Below are 22,084 nucleotides of genomic sequence, written 5' to 3' on the forward strand. Positions count from 1 at the left end.
ATCATCTTAGCATTTGCTGTTTTGTCTGTTTGCTTTGGGAGATTCGTTTCACCTAGGGTTGGAAATTCTGTCTCATGATTTAGATCAGGACAAAAAAAAAAAAAAAAAAAAAAAAGTGGAAAGATTGGCACATTGGTTACTATGAAAGAAACACTTTCTACTAGTGTACTGGTTACTAGTGTCCTGTGAATTGGAACGTGAAGGCACCCTGAGAGAAATCTGAATCACAAGCAAGTCTTCACTTTTCTAATTGTTCCCAAGATTGATGTTAACCTGAGTTTGGGAGATACATGGCAATACTAACACAAAACAGGCTAGGCATTGTTAACTGAAGAAGTGCTGGACAGGAAACAGGCAGGAGTTCTAAGTGTAAAGTATGGAAAATCAATTTTTTGCTTTGAATTGTGGCACGGAACTGTAGAAATGTGAAAATTATACAAAGGCATGGTCTCTAGTTCTAATCGATGTGCTAAAAATGTATTTGATGAAGGTTTTAAAAACAATCTTTCCTAATGTTTACAAAATCCTTTACAAAGATGGCAATAATAATAATAAGAAAAGTTTAATGCTTCTCTAGAAACATGCAAACATGCACCATCAGGTCATTTCTAGCACAGAGTGAAGATTCTCTGGGATGAACTGGATGAACTTCATGAAAGCCTGGTGCATTCCCGCAACATGAGGAGGAACCCTAATGAGTACCTGGATGCAGAGCTGTCAGGGAGGAGGAGCAGCAGCCACTCTGTGGGCTCACAGACACATTTTTAGCTCTACAGAAAGAAAGAAGCAAGTCCCAGCAAGGTCATGGAAGTGTCCATGTGAACTGCAAGCTGACCTGCAAAATGGCAATGATCTGTTCCACTGCTGGTCTCATTCCACATTCAGCACATAATGGGGCGTTTATTTCTCCTACTGTCAGTGGAAACATAAAAGCCTCTAAATCCATGTAAATTGCTCAGACAAAAGGTATATTAATGCAATCTGCTACAGTCCAGAGTTGCATTTCTTCCAGCAGCACTGTAAACAGCATTCCCCCAATTCAACATCATCTACCATTTTCCTGCATCAGGAGGGGGAGGATAAATTCATTCACTGCTTCAGCAGTGCCTGATAAATCTTTGGAAGTCCCTTGATTTCTGAGCTCCTAGTTGGAGAATGGTTGGTTTGTGTATTGGTGTAAATCTCAGATATTACAGTCCAAAATACTGTTATCAGAAATTTAGATACTCCAATTGACAATCAAAATTGTTCAGAGCCTCTTGTTGTTCAGTTCTCCAAAGAGATACAGCAAGATTCTGGCACCAGGATTTGCCAGGGTGAATTCATGGTTAGCAGACCAAAGACCAAACTCTTTGACGCCATTATCTCTACCACCATCTACATTGTCTGACTTAAGGCAAACAAAGTGTCATCTAACTGCCTTGGATGGTGATGCTAGGGAAGAAGTACTCCCAGAACTTGTACTGTCTTCTGAGAACAAACTGCATACACAAAAACAAGACCATGGGAACCTTGAAGCTTGTAGGTAACCTCTAGAGTAGTTTCTGTGTCCTTGTGTTTTCATGATTTAAACTGCTCATTTCTTGTCCTCCAGGTGAGCCCTCTGATCACTTTTCTTTTCTAGACACCTGAATCCAAGTTTTCTCACAAAAAAATGGTCCTGATTTTGGAAGATACATCTTTTTATCTGTTCTTTGCAAAAGCTCATTGCAGGGGTGACCAGGAGCATCTCGTCTGGTGCAATAGCCCTGAAAGTGACTTAGGTGTCTCTGAAGGTTGCAGGCAGTGGATTAAATCTCCCACTGTTATTCTCAGCCCCTGCCAAAATCGGACTTCTGCCTGCATGTGCAGGCTGGTGTCTGCAAGGTTCCTCACGACAGGTGGGTTCAGGGTCTCAGAGTCTGAGGCCAGTCCCATCGTTCTGCCTCAAAGGCAACTGAGGCATGGGCACCAGACATCTAAGGAGCTGTGTCTAAGGAATCCCACTTTCTTCTCAGCACTCAGCCTGCTGGACCATTACCATGACAAAGGAGGATTATTGACTTTCATAGCCATGATGCCTTTGATTTGAGGCTTGCTTTGATTTGGGGCAGTAGGGTTCACTGGCCCAGAGAAGTGATGGTCTCCTCCAGGTGAAGAGCAAGGATAGAAACACATTTTTGAGAAGGAGGAGGAAGAAGGAAAGAACTAGCCGAAGAGGCTGAATGGAAGCTATAATGGGTGCTGTTAGTCTCTGGGAAGGGCCCAAAAGCAGACTGTGATTCCTTAAGACAATTAAAAGCAAATTGTCTGGCTGAATGATTGCAGGGCAAGGAAGATGCTCCCCCAGACTATAATTCAAGGGGCTGAATGGCCCTCAAAAATTGAGAGGAGAGAGGGGAAAGTAAAAAAAAAAAAAAGAAAAAAAAAAAAAGAAAGAGAAAAAAAAACAGAGGATGAGGCAAATGATGGAACAGATGTGAGTGCTTTTGTTGGCAAGACTTGGAGGCTAGCGGGATGGCGATAGGCTAATTTGAGGCGCATAATGCCAGGTTCCTTTCATATGCAGAACAGCACTTTGATCCAGTGTGGATGAAAGTGCTGAAAAGTGGAGAGGATGGCAGGGGGTCTTTTGTCTTTGACAAAAAAGGCATCTGCCGGGCTCTAACCCCCTTTTCTCCACCCCCTTAGCCTAGCAGGCCACTCCAACAATGCTAGCAAAGGGGACAAGTGTCTCCTGACAGCTGAAGAAATCTCCAGGAGGAGAATGAGGTTTGCAGCAATATGTATACCAGAGAGCTTAATCGATTTTTTCCACAGTACAAAAAGGGAAAGGGCTGGGGGAAGACAGAGAGATCACAGTGGAAATGGGAGGTGGGAGGAAAAAAAATCCCTTTATAATAAACTTGTTACTTTTGTTCTCCAAATACATCTTTTCAGGAGATGCTTTGATGCTAGTATGAATACACTTAATGGAGCGGGGTAGGGTAGAGTTGCTGGGGCGGGGGAGGTGTGAAGTAAGGAAGAGTAGTCTTGCAGGGAGGACAAATGTAGAGTGATTTCGGTGGATTCCAAAACAGGAAAGATTTTGGAATTAATAAAGCACAGTGAAATGCAAAAGACACCCAGAAAGTAGACACAGTTTGTGTAACATTTGTTTGAGGAATTCAGATCAGTACAAGTTCTTGGGTTTGATTTCTGGGCAAAATTGAAAACTTTTCTTCAAACCTTCCTTCTTTTTCTGTTCTCTTCTTAACTTCCTGGACTGATTACAAATTAAAGCACTTCAGGTCTAAGAGGGGATCTGGGAAGGCAAGTGCTATTTGTGCCGAGCAAATACACCAGTTGCAGATCTGCTGCTGATCTGATTCCTGATTCTCCCTCTCATGCTCTGTCAACTCTCTTCCATCTTTTCACATCTGGTAAACAAGACTGGGATCAAATCCCCAAAGTTTGATGACTGCAGTCTTCCTTAAGTACCACTTTGTACCAAGTCTAATGTTTTCTTTTAGAAATAATGACAGATAAGAGTTATCGACATCTAAGTGAGACCCACCTCAGCAAATTAAATCATTTAAGAACAGAAGGTTCAGGGATCTTCTTTCTTTTGAGATCCTGACAGCATTTATCCAGTACTGTTTACCAAAGATAACCTTCACACCGGGGCACAGCTTTAACCAACACCTGGTGCTGCTAACAGCTTCTCCTTCTTTATCCCCACACGTCCCTTTTCTTTCTACCCAGGACTTACCCTTCCCCCAGGAAGGTACAAGCGATGCAGAAATAAGGAGAAGCTATCACATTCCTTGACAGGCTCTACACACACTGATGCCAAGCTGTAATCCTGTGTAGTTGTTCAGTGGGAGCGCCAGGGTCCCCCTCCAACAGATGCCACCATCCAATTCAGACCAGCTGATGTGGAGAGTATTTTGGCAACAGCATCTCCTACCTTCCAGCTTTGAAATGCCTGCTGACATGAGTTACTATAACTCATTGGGAAAGACTTGGAAGGCAATTGGTGCTACTTTGATTACTGGCCATTTGTCATTCCTTGACTTTTCCAGCTCCCAGTGCTTGAAATGTGGTTGAGAATGGTGCTGAGGGACTTTGTCTGCTGCTGCTGTCAGCAAGGGAGCTGAGACCACCCCGGTCCCTCACACACCTCCAGGGTGAAAGTCACCTCCCCAGGTGGGCTTCAGGTGGTTCTTGTGAGGTTTCACTCTCAGGTGCCACACAGTGATAGGGTGCTGGACAAGAGCCAAATGGGGAAATATATTGCTCACAGGGAAGCCTGACTTGCAGGGAACAGCCCTCTGTACTCCTCCATGCCAAGGAAAAACAACCCACACAGCACAACACAAGCCAGATGACAGAGCTGAGAAGTCCAAGATAGCCTGCTACGTACAGAGGTAATTGTGATCAGGACTGTGTACAAATCTTGGGTAGTGAGCTTGGACATTTTGTTCTTTGAGGTGAAACATGAACCACCTCATTATGAAAAGTCTATTGTGCTTCTCCAGCTGGGCAGACACATCCTTCAGCTGCCACCATCTTGAGACTTCTCTGTGTGTTCAGTACCAACTCTTCCATCTGCACACCAGAAAGAGACACCCTTACCATGGTCCAGACAGCTGCCAAAGCTGCCTCGCCACAACGTCTTTGTGTCATGCCAGCAGTATGTCTGGAAATACGAAAGGAGTGGGAGTGGGTTGTTATTATTCCTGTGTAAACATGTGCAGTAACTCTTCATAACTGCAGGTAGTTATTTCAGTTTTAGATTGTGCCGCTAAGGCAGGTTTATTTAGCTGTTTGCAGTTTATTTTGCGCTAGTTTTTTACTGCTGGTGTGTGGGCATGAGGAAGGGAAGATGCCTGTGTGGGTCAGCCTGGTTGCTACAGTCCAGGCCAGGTGTGTGAGCCTGTTTGTGGGAGAGACTGAATCCGTTTCCCCTGAAACATGCTGCAAGGCTGGAGGGAAAAGGTGTATGTGGAGCAGAAAGTAGCCTGCAGATGGAGAGCCAGCCCAGATAAAGCAACAGCAGGAGTGCAGGCTGTGAGAGCACAGGAAGGTTTGCTTTGTTTTCATGTCTCATCCAGCAGGCTGGTGTTTTCTCTACAGAAGATGGCTACCTCTGCTGGTTTGTGTTTGGATAAAAATTGAACTGTAGAGATTGCAAAGCCTTTGTGATGTGCATACTCTGCATCGAGGCAGAGCTACCTGACCAGCTCAGGAACCCCTCACAGATCTTACTGCTGCTCCGTGGGCAGGGTCAATCTGGTTGTTGTTTTAAAGGCTGCAGAGTTTAGTGAGGACCATATTGTTTTAGTGGTACATTGTCCCAGTGGGTGCTGCTATGGTAGTCCAAATAACCTACAAAAGAATCCATACCCATGGAAGTGTTTTTGGCTGCACTGGTTGTACATACGAACTTTTCCTGGCATAACTTAGCAGCCCTGGCTGTAGAAACCTCACATTTTCAGCACAGATTTGGCTTCCGTCTCAGTGAATCTCATCTGGTCATTAACATCCATTAGAGCTTCTCTGTGTGGGAAGTGAAGCCAAACAAATGGAAAACAATGGCTTCAGAATGCAATAAACCCCAGCCTCCATGCAAACTTTTGTGCAGAAATAAAGTGGTTTCAATTTGTTTTTGTTTAATTTACTTCCAAATAAAGCAAATATCCTTTGTTAAATCTCCTCAGATAGTCTGATGTAACTTTCCTGAGTGGTTAGTTTGATATAATTTTCCTGAGTGTCCACCTGCAGGTATTCTTTTTATCAGGTGCAGTTTGCGACTTTTTGCCCCTTTTAAACACATGAGATGGGAGTGAGTGTTGCTATTCATGAACACCCTTCCAGAACTAAAGATAAATGTTGTGTTCTCATATTCAGTTACATACACAGTGGTTTGGATCCAGGTGGGCATTGTAGTGGGGACAGCATGATTTCAAGCTCTGTGCACTTTTCTGGATTGTTGTCCCGGGGAAGGGCAAATTATGCCTGTTTGTTCCTATATCCATCCTGTCTTGGAAACCCAAGACTTGGTTCACACAACCTGAGTACATGAAGACTCATGTGTGAGTTTCATGTTATTGACAAATACCTCTAGTTTCAGAATGCTTTTGTTGGTGTCCAGGAGTTAACTCCACAGAGACCTTGTCAACCTGCACAGTGCCATCTTGGAAACAAGAGCTAGGAAAATAAGCCCTCATAAGAGTAATTCTGAAATGCGTTTGAAGACCTCAGCAGACATCCCTCAGGTTACTTTCTTTAGAAATAAAGAATAATCAGGCAGTAGATTATAGGAGAACTTGTTGCTTTCTTGTGCCTTTCAAACAGGTCATCTGTGGGGATGCCTGTGCCAGAAGCCAGTGGGGTGGCAGATCTTTGGCTCAGACCCTGAGGCCATTACCAAGAAACACTGACACAAGAAAACCTGTAGAGGATCTCTGCTGATCTCCCCTAGGGGTAGGATCTGCTCAGCCACCACTCTGGTGGTTGTTCTAGTGTATGCACAGTTTAAGGCAGAGAGAGTGGGAGCGTTTATTTTCCAAGGTGAATGCTGAGAAGGAGGGAGCGTGCGTCAGGGGCTGCTCTGCCCATGGGGAAGGTAGCAGCCTGGGGCCCTGCCAGCCACTTGGCCCGCAGGCAGCTCCTGGAAAGGATTTGTGCTGGAAATAAGTGGGGGAGCCAGGGAAGCACAATGCAGGAAGCCCCAGGGTGAAATCTTCTGTGTGGATGAGGAAGAAGGGGTGGACAAGCTTGTTTGAGGTGTGGGGATCAGAGCCAGTCAGGCCTAGGCTCTATGATGACTGGTAGGCTGCTGTATAGTGGAGCAAGAGTCTTTCAAAAGACTGTTTAAATAAAGAAACTCCTCTTCTGCATGAATCACATCACAGGGAAAGCCACACAGAGTTGCGTGTTGCAAGGTGATTTCCTATACTCAGGTCTGTGGGACATGGCAAGTAATTAGCTGCAGACCTGGAGGAGGCCTGGGTTGGTGAAACGTGGAGTAGGGTACTCGGAGTGGGAGCAGCTTCAGCGAGTCCTCTGAGGGTGGTTGCGTGTTTGTGACCTCCTCGAGGAGCGAGTCAAGAACTCACAAGGAACTCTGTCTTTTCCTCCTTCTCCCCTCCCCCAGGTGATCTTTGCTTTGAATCAGACTCTCTTGCAGCAGGAGAGCCTCCGAGCAGGCAGTTTCCAGATCCCCTATACGACAGAAGACCTTATCAAGCATTACAACTGTGGGGACCTCAGCTCCATCATCTTCAACCATGACACTTCTCAAGTGAGTCTTGCCACCGCAGCCCTTGTGCTACGCACACGTCCCGGTAGCTCTAACCCCTGTCTCACGCTTGTCTCTCCTCAGGCAGGGGCCAAAGACAGCTAACCTGTCTTTTTCCTGTGCCTGCTCTTCCAGGAGTCTGCGCTAGCTCACCGCCGTCTTACTGCACACAAGCAGCAAAGGCGCACCTGGCTTTCCCTTTTGGACGAATGCTGTGTTTGCTTTAGCATCAAAGCTCTATGAGTTAATCCTTTATTTTCTTAAGGATCCTGTGGAATTGCGCTAACTTGGGTAGGAGCGAATGTAGTGCCAACAGAGGGTAGAAGCAGGCTCTTTTGTGCAAACAGTGATAGAGAAATGCTGTCTTGACTTTGACACTTGTGTAAGGCTAGGCAAGTTGCAAGCTTTTTAGTTTCTCATATCAGTATGATTCTGCACTGTGGGCAAGGCACAAAGAAGAGAAATGGAGTGAAACAAAGAAAAAGATAGATTTAGACTGAATGTCAAGGAAAAGAAAACCTCAGAGGCCTCACAGACTTCGTTTATGGAGACGGTTTCCCAAGCAGCACAGTGGAATGCAATGCTCTGATCTTTAAACCACAAGAAAATGCCCAGCAGGGACCAATTTGGCCTGTTTGGGCTGTTAGATAGCTAACCTCAGACTGAGACATCAGGCCTCTCTTTATTCTTGTGTGTGAGGTACTGCCTGGCAATTTGTGCACTTCAATGAAAATGTGACTCTAGCCTCGCAGTGCTGAACAACTGTGTGTTGGTACCTGGGCTTTCCCTGCTGAGTAACAGTTTTCATATGGCCTTTTGATACATACAGCGCAGTGCTGCAGATCTGGAAATACTGTCATACTAACCCTTGCTTCTCTGGCACTGAGCTTTGTGCGCGTGTTACCTTCCTGTCCTGTACACCCTTCAGCCTGCCAGTGCTGGCAACCTGGTTGTTAATAATGCTTAGCTCTTACACAGTGTGTTTCATTCATAGATTTGAAAGGGCTTCTCAAAGGAGGCCAGCACTGTAACAGCATACAGATGCTGCACCGCTGTTCTGCTGAGGTGTTGCAGACTGCAGAGCTGATGTTGCCTTGGGGGCCTTGGAAAGAACAGCTCTTGCCAAGACATGCTCTCCAAGGGAGCAAGCGCCCTTTACTTAGACAAGCAGCTCCTCCGCAGGGCAGTCCCCATCACAGCAAAGCTGAATAGCCTGCAAGTTGAACAGCTTACATTTTTAAGGAGAACTTATCTGTGAATTGTATATGACCCTGTGCTTGACCCACTGTGAGCTAAACACCCTTTTGCAACAGGCGGTGATAGTCTGAGTCACTCCAGAGCCTCTCCAGGTGCTGTATCCTTGCAAGGGAAAGCACCTGGCTTAGTGACCCTGCTTCCCAGAAAATGTCTCTTGCAGACCCTGTTCTTAGCAGTCCCTGTAGCTGCAATGTCCAGAGCTACTTATGGAAGAAGGCATGGTGGCTGTGACTCCAAACCCATGATTCTCTCCAGTTGTAAGAGGTCGGGGTAGTATGCAGCCACAGCAGTCTTGGGGGCCCCAGGAGATGTACTCAGTATTTGAAAAAATACCTTGAAGACAGAACTACACCTGGTAAAACTTTCTTTCCTGACAAAATTTGGCTCTCCTTTTTTTCAGAAAGTTTGGGGATGTTTTTGTTAACTAGTTCAGAGTGTGCACTTACTCTTAGACAGCCCCAAGGGTTTGATACTAGTCAAACTCTCCAAGAAGAGTGTAATTATAATTATAGTCATGTCATACCCATGACAATTTAAGGAAGAAGTATGTAGTTAAAGATGGCCAGGGGCAAATATTTACTTTCTTCAGCCAAGCAATCAGGATTTGGGATCTGTGGTGTGGCAAACTGAGAATATTTGTTGACTTCGCCTTTAAAAATAATAATAATCTGGCTGGCTTATGAAATGATGTGTTGAGAGAAATGGAACACTATGCATTATTAGCAGTTTGTTAAGTCATTTTTGGCTTTCTTTGGGTTTTGTCCTACTGAATGTGTGTTGAAAGACAGGGCAATTGCCACATTCAGTGATGGAGCAAAAAGCCTGTGCATGATGTCTGCCTGAAATAAGTGGCCCTTTTTGAGGACTTTTTTTTTTTCTTTTTATCTTAGGTCCCAAATTTCATTAATGCTACACTGCCAGCCCATGAACGTATTACTGCCCAAGAGATAGACAGCTACTTCCGTCAGGAGCTCATCTACAAGCGAAATGAGCGAATGGGAAGGAGAGTGAAGGACCTGCTGGAAGAGTACCCAGACAAGAGCTTCTTCTTTGCATTTGGAGCTGGTATGTGACTGAGGTATTCTTCGACCTGAACACATTCTTTCCACATCCCTTAGAAGCTTTGGACAAGTGGTTGCCTCAGTTTAGAGAAGGGTCAGTACTTTCACCTTGGTGGACACAGAACACAGCTGTGATCTGGTAATTGCACCATACTGGAAAAACTTTCTGCAGTATGCAAAGAGCTCACAACATATGTATTGATTATAATATTTATTAGTTACAGACTTGTTTCTTCTATTTCATATGCACATAGTCACAGATACTGAACCAACGGTAGTACATACATAAAAGAAATACACACTTACACAAACATGGTTATGCTCTTGCCAGCCAGGGTAGAAGGGCAAAAGCACAGAGCTGAAATGAAAGGTAACAAGAGCTTGCATCAGCATTTGAACAAACCTTTCAAGAACACATCCAAAAGAATAACATTCCGAAGTGTGTGAATCTAAGACACCTTCTAAATGTAAGGGGAGATGCAAGGCACACTTTCACCTTTCTGCTGCAGATCACTGTCTCTTCCACTGCACTTTCACAACTACAAGGGAATTTTGTCTGTCCCTATTTTGGAGCAGAGTATTTTTCCCAGAAAGGGAAAAACTACCTCATCTGCTCCTTAGCAGCCAGCAGGAATCCACAGGCACATCTAGCGTGCATATCCAACTCAGTGGGTGGAGAGTGTAAACAAGATTGTTTGTGTAAACAAGATTGTTTTGCCTTGACTCCTGTGCTTTGTTCTAGCTCCAGGGAAGGGAAAAAGTTAGAATGAGTGCAGGTGCTAATTCCCACAGAAGCAGTTCATACTCTCCACCATGAACCATGTGGGCCTTGTGAGAGAGGAAGAACTGAAAGCACTGCCAGGACCCATGTGATGTTTTCTGCTCTCCATGGCCACTGCTTTAGTGAGGATGGAAGATCTAGACAAGGAAAGGAAAATATTTACTTAAACAGTGTAAAAGCATTAGTATTTGAAGTCTGTGACAACCTTCTCACTTGCAGCAGGGAGCTGTGGTTACAGACTTAACATAACAAGGGTCCTGTGTGTGAGGGCAGAGAGGTAATGAATGGTGGCTGATAGCGTCTGTTCAGGCATGCATGAAGATTTGCTATCTCCTTGCCATATCACTCTGCTCCATGCAGCTCCCTGTCAGGAAGGAAGGTGAAGCAGGTACAGTTTGTATAGATTTTGGTCTCTAAACTAAGACAAGAGCTTGGCTGTACTCCAGTAGCTGATGTGATTCTGACCACACTTGTCCTGGCTGGTCTGAAGTTCCTGATACATCTGCCCTGAGTGCCAGCTGCATCAGTTGCAGGTAGCCATTCTGTGTTGTCAGGGCTCCAGTAACTGGATCACAACAGAGGAACGAGCAGCCCAGGCTCAGATGCAAATGGGCAGACATGCATGCCAGTGTCGCTCTGAGTTAGTCCTGTCCCAAGAGCTGGAGAAAGGAGAGCCTCTCCATCTCCTTGCACACACACACTGCATCACAGTTGCATCCCAGTAGCTGTGCTGGATAAATGACCTAGCTTCAAGGTTCTTTTGTATCATTTGTCTCCCTTCCAGTCAATTTCCTTGTCTTCCTACTCTTATCCTCCAGACTTCCTTCACTGTAATTAGCATGCACAGTACACTTCCCACAGTCCAGAAGCACTGCAGGAGCAGGACAGATGGACAGATGTGTGGCTGTCAGCACCCACTGCTTCTTGCCCTTTTCTCTTTTCTCCCGTGTCCTTCCAAATCCTTCTCTACCATCATGACAACCCAAAACCCATCCCAGGCTTCCTGCATTCTTGCTTTACTCCTTTCTATTATTTTCCCTTTCTCAGCTGCCCCCTTCTTTGTCCCAGTTGCCTCTTTCAGTAAAGCAGAGTTAAGATTCACACAGCACTTCGCTGTTGCAGTGCTGCCTAGAGCCTTGGGCCCATGTGAACACGCTTAATGAGTGGCTTATGTGCACATGTCTTGCTTTCCAACCACCATGCAACCTTTTCCATCATGCTTTTGAATCCAGACAGGTTCATTCACTTCTCTGGGGACACTAGATCCACTCTGAAACTACCTCTTATTTTACTCTGGCTTTGCTACCAGGCTGGCCTCCATTCTCATCTGCTCTTCCAAATAGCTCTGCATAAAATACAGTGTCAGCCTCCCCCTGCCCCTTATGCAATAGGGAATTAAACAGCAGTATGCAGAGATACTTGTGAGCAAAAGATATATAGCAGGAACCCATTTTTTTAACAGCAGAATTCCTCATTATCCCCTTGTTTGTTTGCGTGGGGACTTCTTTATTTGTTTTGCATTAATTGCCTAAATTAGATAAGTAACATCACAGTGCATAATGCAGAAAACAGATCAATTTCTGTACAGTTCTGAGGTTTTCTTAGTGCACAATGCAAATTTGAGTGCAGGCTTTGATTGTTTTCCAGAGAGCTAATTGAGCCTTTTGCTTATCCAGATTCCTGTATGACAGGTGATTCTGCACAAGATTTATTTTGATGCCAGCAAGTAGTGAAGATGAACTAATAACTTGGGCACAATTCTTTGCATCGCTTGAATATTGTTCTCTTGTTCAATTACTCGAATAGGGCCCCAAGAAAGTGATAGTACAGGGCACATTATAATAAGCTGCAGCAGAAAGTAGCAGAAAAGAGGAAAGAGAAAGCCTATAGGAGTGGGACTAAATCATCATTGCATTGTAGCTTTCCCTCTCTTGGCCACCAGTGTAAAATTTTCTCGCAGCAGTGATTGGTAAATTGCAGGACAAGATTGCATTAAAATGGTAGTAGGTTATCAAAGGGTTCCAGGATAGAAGGGAGAAAGGACTTTTAGTTGTTTCTTTTCAGATTTTTCCACAGTGTGCCTTTTATTTTTAAAAGAGCTACATTTTTTAAAGGGAAGTTCAATATTCTCCATTAACCAAACATCATTGAAAAAAAAAATACTTTTATCATCAATTATATCCAAAGAAGGTCATGGTTTGTGAATGGCTGAGATATTACAAATACACTCTCTTGTTATATAAAATACTGTTTGCATTTGTATTTTAAATGGGAGAAAAGCAGAAAAGATTAGTTATTTATTTTATCTTCCCAAGTGGATTGATATAGTTTAGAGATGTGTAATGCATTTTGCACAAAAAGCTCATGTATCTTTTCAGGTCTTAATGTAGCTGCATGGCTATAGATTTTGACTTCTTACATAGAATTATATGTGGTAATTTGCTCAGAAATAGATTTGATGGTTAGATCCAGTGTATTTTATGCTTTTACAACATTTTAACAGATCGTACACATTCACCCTGTATTCTGTTGAAAACGTTTCACAGTCAGATCTCATTTCTGGAACTGTTTTTTGTTTAGAAGTAATTTAAGCTTGCACAAAAGTAGAGAGGGAAAAAAAAAAAAAAAAAAAAAAAAAACAGATTCTGCTGAAACTATCCAAAAAGCTTTGTTTTTGGCCAAAGTGCAAACATGGAAAGTCTCAACCCAAAGGAAGTCTGTTGGAGGGAATTACAAAAACTTACGGAAAGAGAGAGATGGTAATGCCAGTGACATTCCACTAGGTTCAGTAAAGATTTTGTCTTAATTATGGACAGGCCTTTTTATGTAGCAGCACTTAGAGTTACAAGTTAGATCTACTTACTGTTGTCTGTGGAAGAACTTGGGGACAAAGCCAGCTCTAATCTTCTACAAGCAGTCTTCCTTCTGTATTCATTGTTAATTTCTCAGAACTGTACGTGCAGTGTTCAAGATCTGAATGCTAAGCCAAAGTGACTGATGGAGTTTTTTAATCCAGAGACAGCCATGTCAGTAGCAGTATAGGTTTCTGGTTTATCCAGCAGATGCAAATTGAAGTAGAGAGGGCTGCACTGTGCTACTGTGCTGTGGATTTTTATCACTTGTACCGGTCCGTTACAAGGGTGCTGCCTGCTTGCTGAACCATCGCAGAGTCAGAAAATAGCTGAGGCTGGCAGATCATCTGGTCCAACTCCCATGCACAGAACAGGGTCATCCAGAGTAGGTTGCCTGTGTATGATCAGGTTCTGAGTATCCCAGAGACAGAGACTCCACAGCCTCTCTGGGCTCTCTAGTCTTTAACCACTCTCATAGTAAAGAAGCTTTTTCTTATGCCCAACTGAAATTTCTTGTGTGTCAACTTGTGTTCATTGCCTCTTGTCCTTTCATGTGCACCACTGAGAGAAGTCCTGCTCCATCTGTTTTACAACCTCCTGTCATGTTTTTATACATAGATAATACCCACATGAGACTTCTTTTCTCCAGGCTGAACAGTTCCAGCTCTTTCAGCCTCTCCTGGTATGATAAAATATGATAGAACAGAACAGAATAGTTCAGTGGGATATTAGGAAAAAGGACAAATGTCATCTAGTCCTACTGCCTGACCACTTCAGGGCTAAAAGTTAAAGCATATTATTGAGGACATTAGGCAAATGCCTTTTGAATTACTGACAGGCATGGGACACCAACGACCTCACTAGGAAGCCTTTTACAGCATTTGGCAACCCTCACAGTAAAGAAGTTTTCTCTAGTGTCCAGTCTGAACCTCCCCTGGTGCAGCGTTGTGCCTTTCCCACATTTTCTGTCATTAGTTAGTAGGGAGAAGAGTCCAGCAGCTCCCTGTCCATTTCCCCTCCTCAGGAAGCTGTAGAGAACAATGGAGTCGCCTCTTAGCAGCCTCTTTTTCTCCAAACTAAACAACCCAAGTGTCCTCAGCTTCTCCTCAAGGGATGCTTTTATCATTTATCATATTTGTTGCCCCTTTCTGGACTTGCTTTTTCCCTGTCTCTCTTGGACTTGGGAGTCTATAATTGAATGTGTCTCATTAGTGCTATGGAGCAAGGAGGGATCTCCTTCCTCAGGCTGCTTGTATTGCTACTCCTAATGCATCTCTGGAGGCCATGGGCCTTTGCCACAAAGGGCACAATGCTGGCTGAAGGTCAGTTTGATGTCCAATAGGACACCCCAGGTCCTTTTCTGCCAAGATGGCCTTCAGACAGCTGTTTCCCAGCCTATCCTGGTGCCTAGAGCTCTTCTTTCCCAGGTACAGGACTTTGTTTGCTGAACTTCAAGAACCAAGGTTGCACCATCCATGCTAACCACTCCCAATCAGCTGTTTGTGCTTAACACATTTGGACATGTTTTTCAGAATGATGTGCTCCATCACCTTCCCCAGGCAGAGATGTGAGGCTTTACCAGTCTGTAGTTCCCCAGATCCTCCTTCTTGCCCTTCTTGAAGATAGGAGTGACACTTGCATTCTTCCAGCCCTAAGGGACCTTCACCAATTATTGAAGCCTTTTAAAACCAATCAAGACTGGCCTTGCAGTAACATTGCAAAGCTTCCTCAGTTCCTGTGTATGCATCCTGTGAGGACTTGTGCATGTCCGGTTTGTATGAGTGTTCCTTAACCAGGTAATCCTTACTCAACACTCAGCCTTCCTTGCACAGAGCTTTCCCTGTGCTCACAGGACCCTAAGAGTCCTGAAGACTGGTTTTACCAGTAAAGAAGGCAGGTATGGACTGAGTACCTTGGCCTTTTCCATGTCCTTTGTTGCCAGGTCTCCTGCCCCTTTCAGCACATTTTATATAGTCTACATTTTACTGCTGCAGTACCAATAGACACATTCTTTGTTTCCCTTGATATTTCTGATCATGCTCAACTCTAGATGGACTTTCCACATGGTCACTTTTATTCCAGGATGAATGTGGCTCCTGTTGAAGAGGCTAAAGAATAAGATAAAATAATACCTTGATTTTAATATATATATACATATCCTTTTTTTATTATTATTATGCAGGTGGAAGCATACTTAGTGGCATGAGACACTGACTTTTTGATAGGTAAGGCCTCAGGTGAAGCCAGAGTCTCTAGGAGCTGAGTTGAGTCTCTAGGAGCTGCGTTTAAATTCCTCTAGTCTCTCCTACTTCTTTGAACAGCTGAGAAACTCCAGAACTGCCAGCTCATGAATAAGCAGTATAGAGGGATCTAAGCTACCTTATATCCCTGTTGATGAAATGAAAGACTTTACTGAGATATGCTGGCTGATGTATGAACTTCAGAAGTCGGCCCTCTTAATCTTTTAAACACTGTCAAAATCCCTTTTGTCTCAGAGCTCTTTTTTATTATTATTGTTATTTTGCCGCTCCTGAAAAAAATGCATCATTTTGACACTTTAAAGTGTGCTGGATATCAGCAAACCACCATTAATGCTAAGAAAAGAAAGATGACGATGAAAGCTTCTTCAGCAACCATTTCTTCTAATTACTGAAGGAAATAATGAAAGTATTTACTTGGTGTTACCCAGGTTTGTATGGATTCAAACCTCCAGGGACTAGCTGTTATTTTCCTTTTTTTTTTTTCTCTTTTATCCCAAGACCTCCCGAAAGAGTTGTTATGAGCAGGCTGATTAACCAATGCCTGAATTAGCAATTCAGCAAGTTGTTAATTCACTTAAAACACTCCAGGATCTTAGTTGTCTTACTCTCAGCAGTTGAGTCAACTGATACTCTCTAAACTAAAACTAACTCTCAGATGGTTGACAAGTAATCCAACAACATGCAAAAGAAACATAGAATCTAAAATAGAATCATAGCATATCCGGAGTTGGAAGGGACCCATGAGGATCATCAAGTCTAACTTCTGACTCTACACAGGGGAACCTACGAGTTAAACCCTGCTTCCTGAACACCAGCATGTTTGGGGCACTGATGACTTCCTTAGGGAGCCAGTTCCAGTGCCTGACCACCCATCAGTCTCCTTTAAGGATTTTTGCACCATTGTAGGAGAGTAATTGCCCCTGAGCTGAAGATGGCTACATAACCCATCTTCCTAGCCATCTGGACAAGGAAAAGAGAGAATATGTGACCCCATAGTCTATCATAGTCTACCAAATGGCTTCCTCTGATTTGTCTACGTTTTGAGGCAGTCCTTGGGTTGTGCCATCCTCAGGTGCCAAGTACATTGGACACACAGACGTATGTGTAACTTTTTCCCTTGCCCCTTACTTTGTAACAAACAAAATAATCCTGGAAAAAAAATTGCCATGGGAGGAATTGGAATTGTGCTGAGTCTCTGCCTTGAATGTTGTGTAAGGTGGTGTCATTTCCATATAAAGCTGTTTGCTGTTATTTCTTGAAATTTGTTCACTCTGGCATTTTTGCATGGGAAATTATGCAAGAGGAGCTATATTTATGATATCCGAAAAATAAAAGATCAGAGAAAGGACCTGTTAACAGTGTTTATAAAAAATAATCAACAGTGCTATTCCCAGGATGTCTCTGTCCAGCTAAACAACTGTTTATACCCATAAAACAAAGCCAAACAAAAAAGCTGCCGTGGGAATATGGAAGTTACCCAGGTAAATGAGATGGTTGGCCTGTGAAATTCATTGGGAATTCAGAGACCAACATGGAAGCTTTAAACCTGACCTCAGCCCATTTGGAACTGGAGATGAGGATGTGCACAGGGAATGTAAACATATATATGTCTTTCATAAGGGATTTGAAATGTGTAATGAGGAAGTTCAGGAACAATCTGGGCAAAGCTGTACCTTGGCAGATCCTAGAAGAGGGCAAAAATGGGGGCAGGGTCAGGTAGCTGACATAACGATAAAACAGATTGAGTCCTGTGGGGCCACCTTGCTTCTCCCTAGGCACAAAGAGCTTGCTGATTGCCTGCCTCCGTCTGTCTCTGGAATGCAGCATCATTTTAGGCTCTTTGGGTGGGAAGAAAAGCTGAGTCCCTGAAGGTGTGCCCGTACCTCTGTAATCTGAGAATGCCAGATACAAGCCAGCAGCTTTGAGACTGTTTTCCTTAGTAGCTTCTTTGAGTCTGCAGAATGCTAATGACAGGGTTTATTAGAACAACAACCCCAAAGGGAATAGATAGTGTTGTGTGAAGGCAGGGCCCACATCGAAAGCCCCAGGGTTCACATGAAGGGCACTTGTCCTGACATCTCTGACACATGAAATGAGGAAAGCTTTGCATTTCTGCATTAGAGGCAGAAACCTCTGTTCCAGCTTATTAGTGGAACTGTCAAAATCAACCAGGTGAAACAGCTGTGTGTTGTTTCTGCTTCAGTCTGGTGACTGTCAGCTTCTTGTTATGCTAGGGTTTACCCTTTGCTAGCTCTACTAGGCAGCAACGGCAGGGAGACTTTCATCTTGTAATACATTTTTAAGCTTGTGGAATTTCAAGTCCCTAATACCTTTTTTTTTTTTGGGGGGGGGGGGGGGGGAAATCACTGGTGTGGAATAGCAGCAGGTCCAGTGGCAAAGCTGACTGTGAGAGCCACAGTTCAGATGTAGCACTGGTATTTCCTTCCCTCGTTGTGTAATGTAATGCTGGCTGCTAGCATAGTCACCTACGTAAGTGTATCCTTGCCCAATGAAGCTGGGGCTTCAGCAGTGGAAAACTCTCAGTAAATGTCAGTACAGATGGAGCCTTGGTGGCTAAGCCTGCCTGAACAGAAGCCATTTCTTTTAACTCGGTTTTTCTAAAACATACCATATGAGGCTGTAAACTTTTTCCTTATGTTAACTTTGCTACAAATTTGGCCTTATAAACAGTGGAAAACTTTTTTTTTCCAGCTTCAGTTTTCGTCGTTATCAGGAGGTTTGACTTTGTCCAAAAGTGAAAATAGGAATCCAGGGAACCAAATGTAGTCAAGTCACACATTTAAGAGACAAAGATTTGACAGAAAACTTTTGTCTGGTAGATGAGAATATTTAATCATAGAATCATAGAATGGTGTCTTCTTGTCTTGCACTAAGAAAAAATGGTTTTATGTTATCTTATGAAATCGTAACTTTAAAGGTTATTTTTTATTCAATTAGGCAAATTTTCCCATGTTGTGCAAAGCCTACATCATAAAGTGTTTCTTGTTTACATGATTCTATTACAAGCAAATGTGGAAAGTAAATCCTAGTAATTGCATATATATGAACTACTTAGCAAAGGACATCACTTTTTAAAAGAAATTGAAGGTTTTATTGTTTTATTTTTTATTTCCTCCTGGATGAATGTAGGTTTGAGGTGCTTTCTTTAAGTTTATCCATTTCTAGTGAAAATATTTTCTGTAGGTGAATGTTTTCCTGCCTGCCAGAATTTCCCCTTTGGTTTCAGAGTAATGAAGTATAATCCACTAAGATTTTATACTTAAAAAGGAATGTGAAAGAAATAGCATTTTTTGAAAAAAAAAAAAAAAAAAAAAAGGCAAAACAAAACAAAACAAAACAAACAAACAAAACCTTCTTGGCCCAGCCTTAGTGGAGTTAAACCTCAAGTGAACATTTATGGAGTAATATTTCAGCTTATAGATAACCATAGGGACAAGCACTTTTGGAATTGTGCAGACTCAGCAAGATGGCATCTGGGGGGAATTTGATCTACACATATGCAGAGGTCTTGTGATGCAACATACTTGTATACCTGCACCTGACATGAACTGAGGAGTCTTTCAGTCAACTTAAACGCCCCTAGGACTGAACCCCCATTTTTAATTTTTCTCATTTCTCATTTCCTTTTCCTGGCAGCATTACACATTGAAAAGTACCATGATTTTGGTGTCTTGGTTTCTGTTCCTGTACCTGAGCTTTTCATGACTTGGAAAGTACTGCTAGAATGATCAAGAAGTGTTATTTCTAGGCTTGTCCATTAGAGAGACAACTGCATGTTTTAAAATGACTTGATGTTCTGCATCCCAGCTAGTATTTAAAAGGTATGCCCATGTGTATGTGTGAGGCAAAGTGGTGACATTTGCCCCTGAGCCCCAAAGATAGGTTTCTTTTTCTCATACTTCTTCTGGGCCAGTTTGAATTGTCCTAGGGAAAACTCTGTCCAACTAGGGAGGGTATTTTACTGGCTCAGACAAGGTTCCTATATTATGTAAGGATAAAACAAGGAAGTGTAACTCTTAGACCATGAAAGAGCTGAACATCCCCCTCAGTGTGCATTTTGCTGGTTTGGTCCTGGCAAGGCACCATGTCTTTCAGTCTGTAAATCATTCAAGGTTAATTTTCCCATCTCTGCTAAGTGGATAACAGCATTCTTTTCCACTACATCAGGGTGCTCAGCTGGGAATGTTTGCCACTGCTGGTGTTACCAGCCCATGTAGGAAGCCTCTTCCAGCTTTGCACAGGATTTTTAGGAACAAAGTTTCACAGTAATGTGGTTATACAAAACCGAGGACTCTCTCTGCTTGCTGCAATGATATGACTGCCTCAGGTATGGCATGCTAAGCTCTGTCAGTAAGACATGGCTGGGGTTTCCCTTCTTTGCTCACTTAGTCTGATGAAAGCTGAGCCAGGCCATTTGGTGATATGTTTGAAAAATGGGCTTTGCCTGTCACTCAGAGCATGAGCTGTCCTTTGTGTGCCCAAAAGGTTAGTATCAGTAAAGATCTGGGGACCAACCTTTTCTTTCTGATGATTTGTTTCTGTTTCACCCTATTCAGCTCCTGTCAGGGAATAACAGGCCATGGAGTGGGTTAAAGAAAGTTACCCTGTAAAGGTTCTAGCCTGTGGGGACACCATTCTTCTACTATTTGACTGAAAACCTACTTTCTGTGTCTTTCTACTCAGTTGTTGTCCTAAGAGCTGTGTCCTCTGGGAACTCCTGTTAACTTTGTAAGGTGCTGATGTCAATAGGGATCACAGTTTCCATCTCCTGGGCTGATGGACCTAACTGGCTGGTAAAGTGGTCTGGACCTGTAGGAGTGGGGTGTCTGTTTTGTGGTTTGGCTTCCATTCAGTGAAATGGTTCTGCATTCTTGAGGTCCTTGGCCAGGTCTGCCGTATGGTGAACTTCCAACTCTTCACAGCAGCAGCCTGTGGGACTGACTGGGGTCATACATGTCCCTCTTCTTCAGGCCATCAACATTGCTCTTTTGCTTTTGTTTGAGGGAGCTCTGGTATTTTTGGACCCTTCACCATGCATTTATTGGTTTACAAACTGCTGTTGGAGGACATGTAGGTTACTAAAGAGTAAGAGAAGAACACTTGGATGGGAGGCGCACAGATAGATGAACAAGCTGCTCTCCTTTGTGACTCACAGTCAAGTGATAATTTCTGCTGAAGTTTCTCCTTTTTTTTTTGTTCACATGTAGCTTAGTCAGCAGCCTCATGTCATGCCTTTTTTTACAGGCCAGTAACTTTAATCCAGCCACCTACAGGTGTCTAGTTCACCCTTCTGGGGCAGATTATATGCATTTATATGTATCATTTTTGGAAGCAGTCTAGTAGGAATGCTAGCAGATGATCCTACCCACAGGCATTTCTAGGAAGTTTATTCCAAAATATTATAAATTATGCCAAAATAACTGTAAGATCTGCACCTCTAAAACAGCCTTGAAAATGTTTGTTTCAGTGACCCAGAGAGACTCTGGCAGCATAAGACCATCTGAAAACTCCCAGTCCAGTCAGAGAGATAAACATCCTGCTTTAGGGTGTCCCCAGTGGCTTGAATAATTTGTACCAGTTTGTGGTTGCACTGTTATAATCATGTGCTGTAGCTGTTCCCACCACTTCTTGCAGAGCAGCAATCTAGATCAGGTTTCCTAACAAACATTTTTGTTTCTTCACACGTTTTTCAAGTGATTTACTGTCTTGGGGTATTAGTTCCCAAGTCCAGTTGTGGGGCATATGGGAAATGCTGTGTTTCTACTAAGGAAAACACATCAAAGAATTACGTGGGCTTGGGGGTTTCCTTTTTACATGACTCTAAAAGAAGGACAAGAAAGTTTGTGCATCAGCTTGAAATAATGCATTTGGTTGAAATGCAGACAAGAACAGCTTTCTTGAGTTTTAAAATCTTGCTTTATATGAAAAATAAAAACAGAAACAAAACATCTGTTGCACAGTCTTTCCTTGTTCATTTGGCTAGATTTGGAGAACTTACAGCCTTACAACCAGTGAAATTTGACTTCAGGAGTCTCTGCTGAAACCAATAAACCTTGCAGAGTTAGCTAGATGAAAACACCTCCGTGTGCACTGGCAGTAAAACCTGCAACCAGAAGACGTGGGCTTCATTAGTAACCTTCAGCAACAGTCATAGCCTGTGTTCTGCAAGATCAGGTATCGCTTCTCACGGAGGTCAGGAGCACTCCATGCACATTGGAGTGTGTGGACCCGGCTGCAAGCGCACTATAGTCAGTCAGCATAGCTGTTTGAGCACGTTGCCTGTTGCGGTCCCTGCATGCCATCTCCTTTCAGTGCAGATTAAAGGCTGGGGTCTTATTTACTCTCCAGTAGAGTGCATGGCTGAGCTGGTGCACACAACAGCTTCTTAGTTTCTCTTTGAGCTTGAACACAGAAGAATAGAGATTCATGGCTCCCCACCCCCTGCCAGACTAAATTGACCTCTCAGAGGCATCTCTTCACCTAGTGGTGTGAGGATAATGCAGGGCTGTGTACAGAAAGAAAAGAGCAGGCTCTCTGATGGGACAGGGCCTGGGGCTTTTCTTTTGGGGGGCATTCAAGTGTGCTAG

At 43.4% G+C, this 22,084-nt stretch overlaps 1 protein-coding gene across 1 annotated transcript in view; it reads left to right on the plus strand.

Moving 5' to 3' along the window:
• Positions 1–22,084, plus strand: part of TRABD2A (TraB domain containing 2A) — a gene marked incomplete at its 3' end in the record, with an annotated part of 78,874 nt that overhangs the window by 45,355 nt on the left and 11,435 nt on the right. The window contains exons 3-4 of the mRNA XM_084304843.1: positions 7,121–7,267; positions 9,412–9,586. Coding sequence (XP_084160969.1) covers positions 7,121–7,267; positions 9,412–9,586 — 322 coding nt within the window. The remainder of the gene's footprint in view (positions 1–7,120; positions 7,268–9,411; positions 9,587–22,084) is intronic.

Source organism: Netta rufina, assembly GCF_964035555.1.
Source record: "Netta rufina genome assembly, chromosome: Z".
Taxonomy (NCBI): Eukaryota; Metazoa; Chordata; class Aves; order Anseriformes; family Anatidae; genus Netta; species Netta rufina.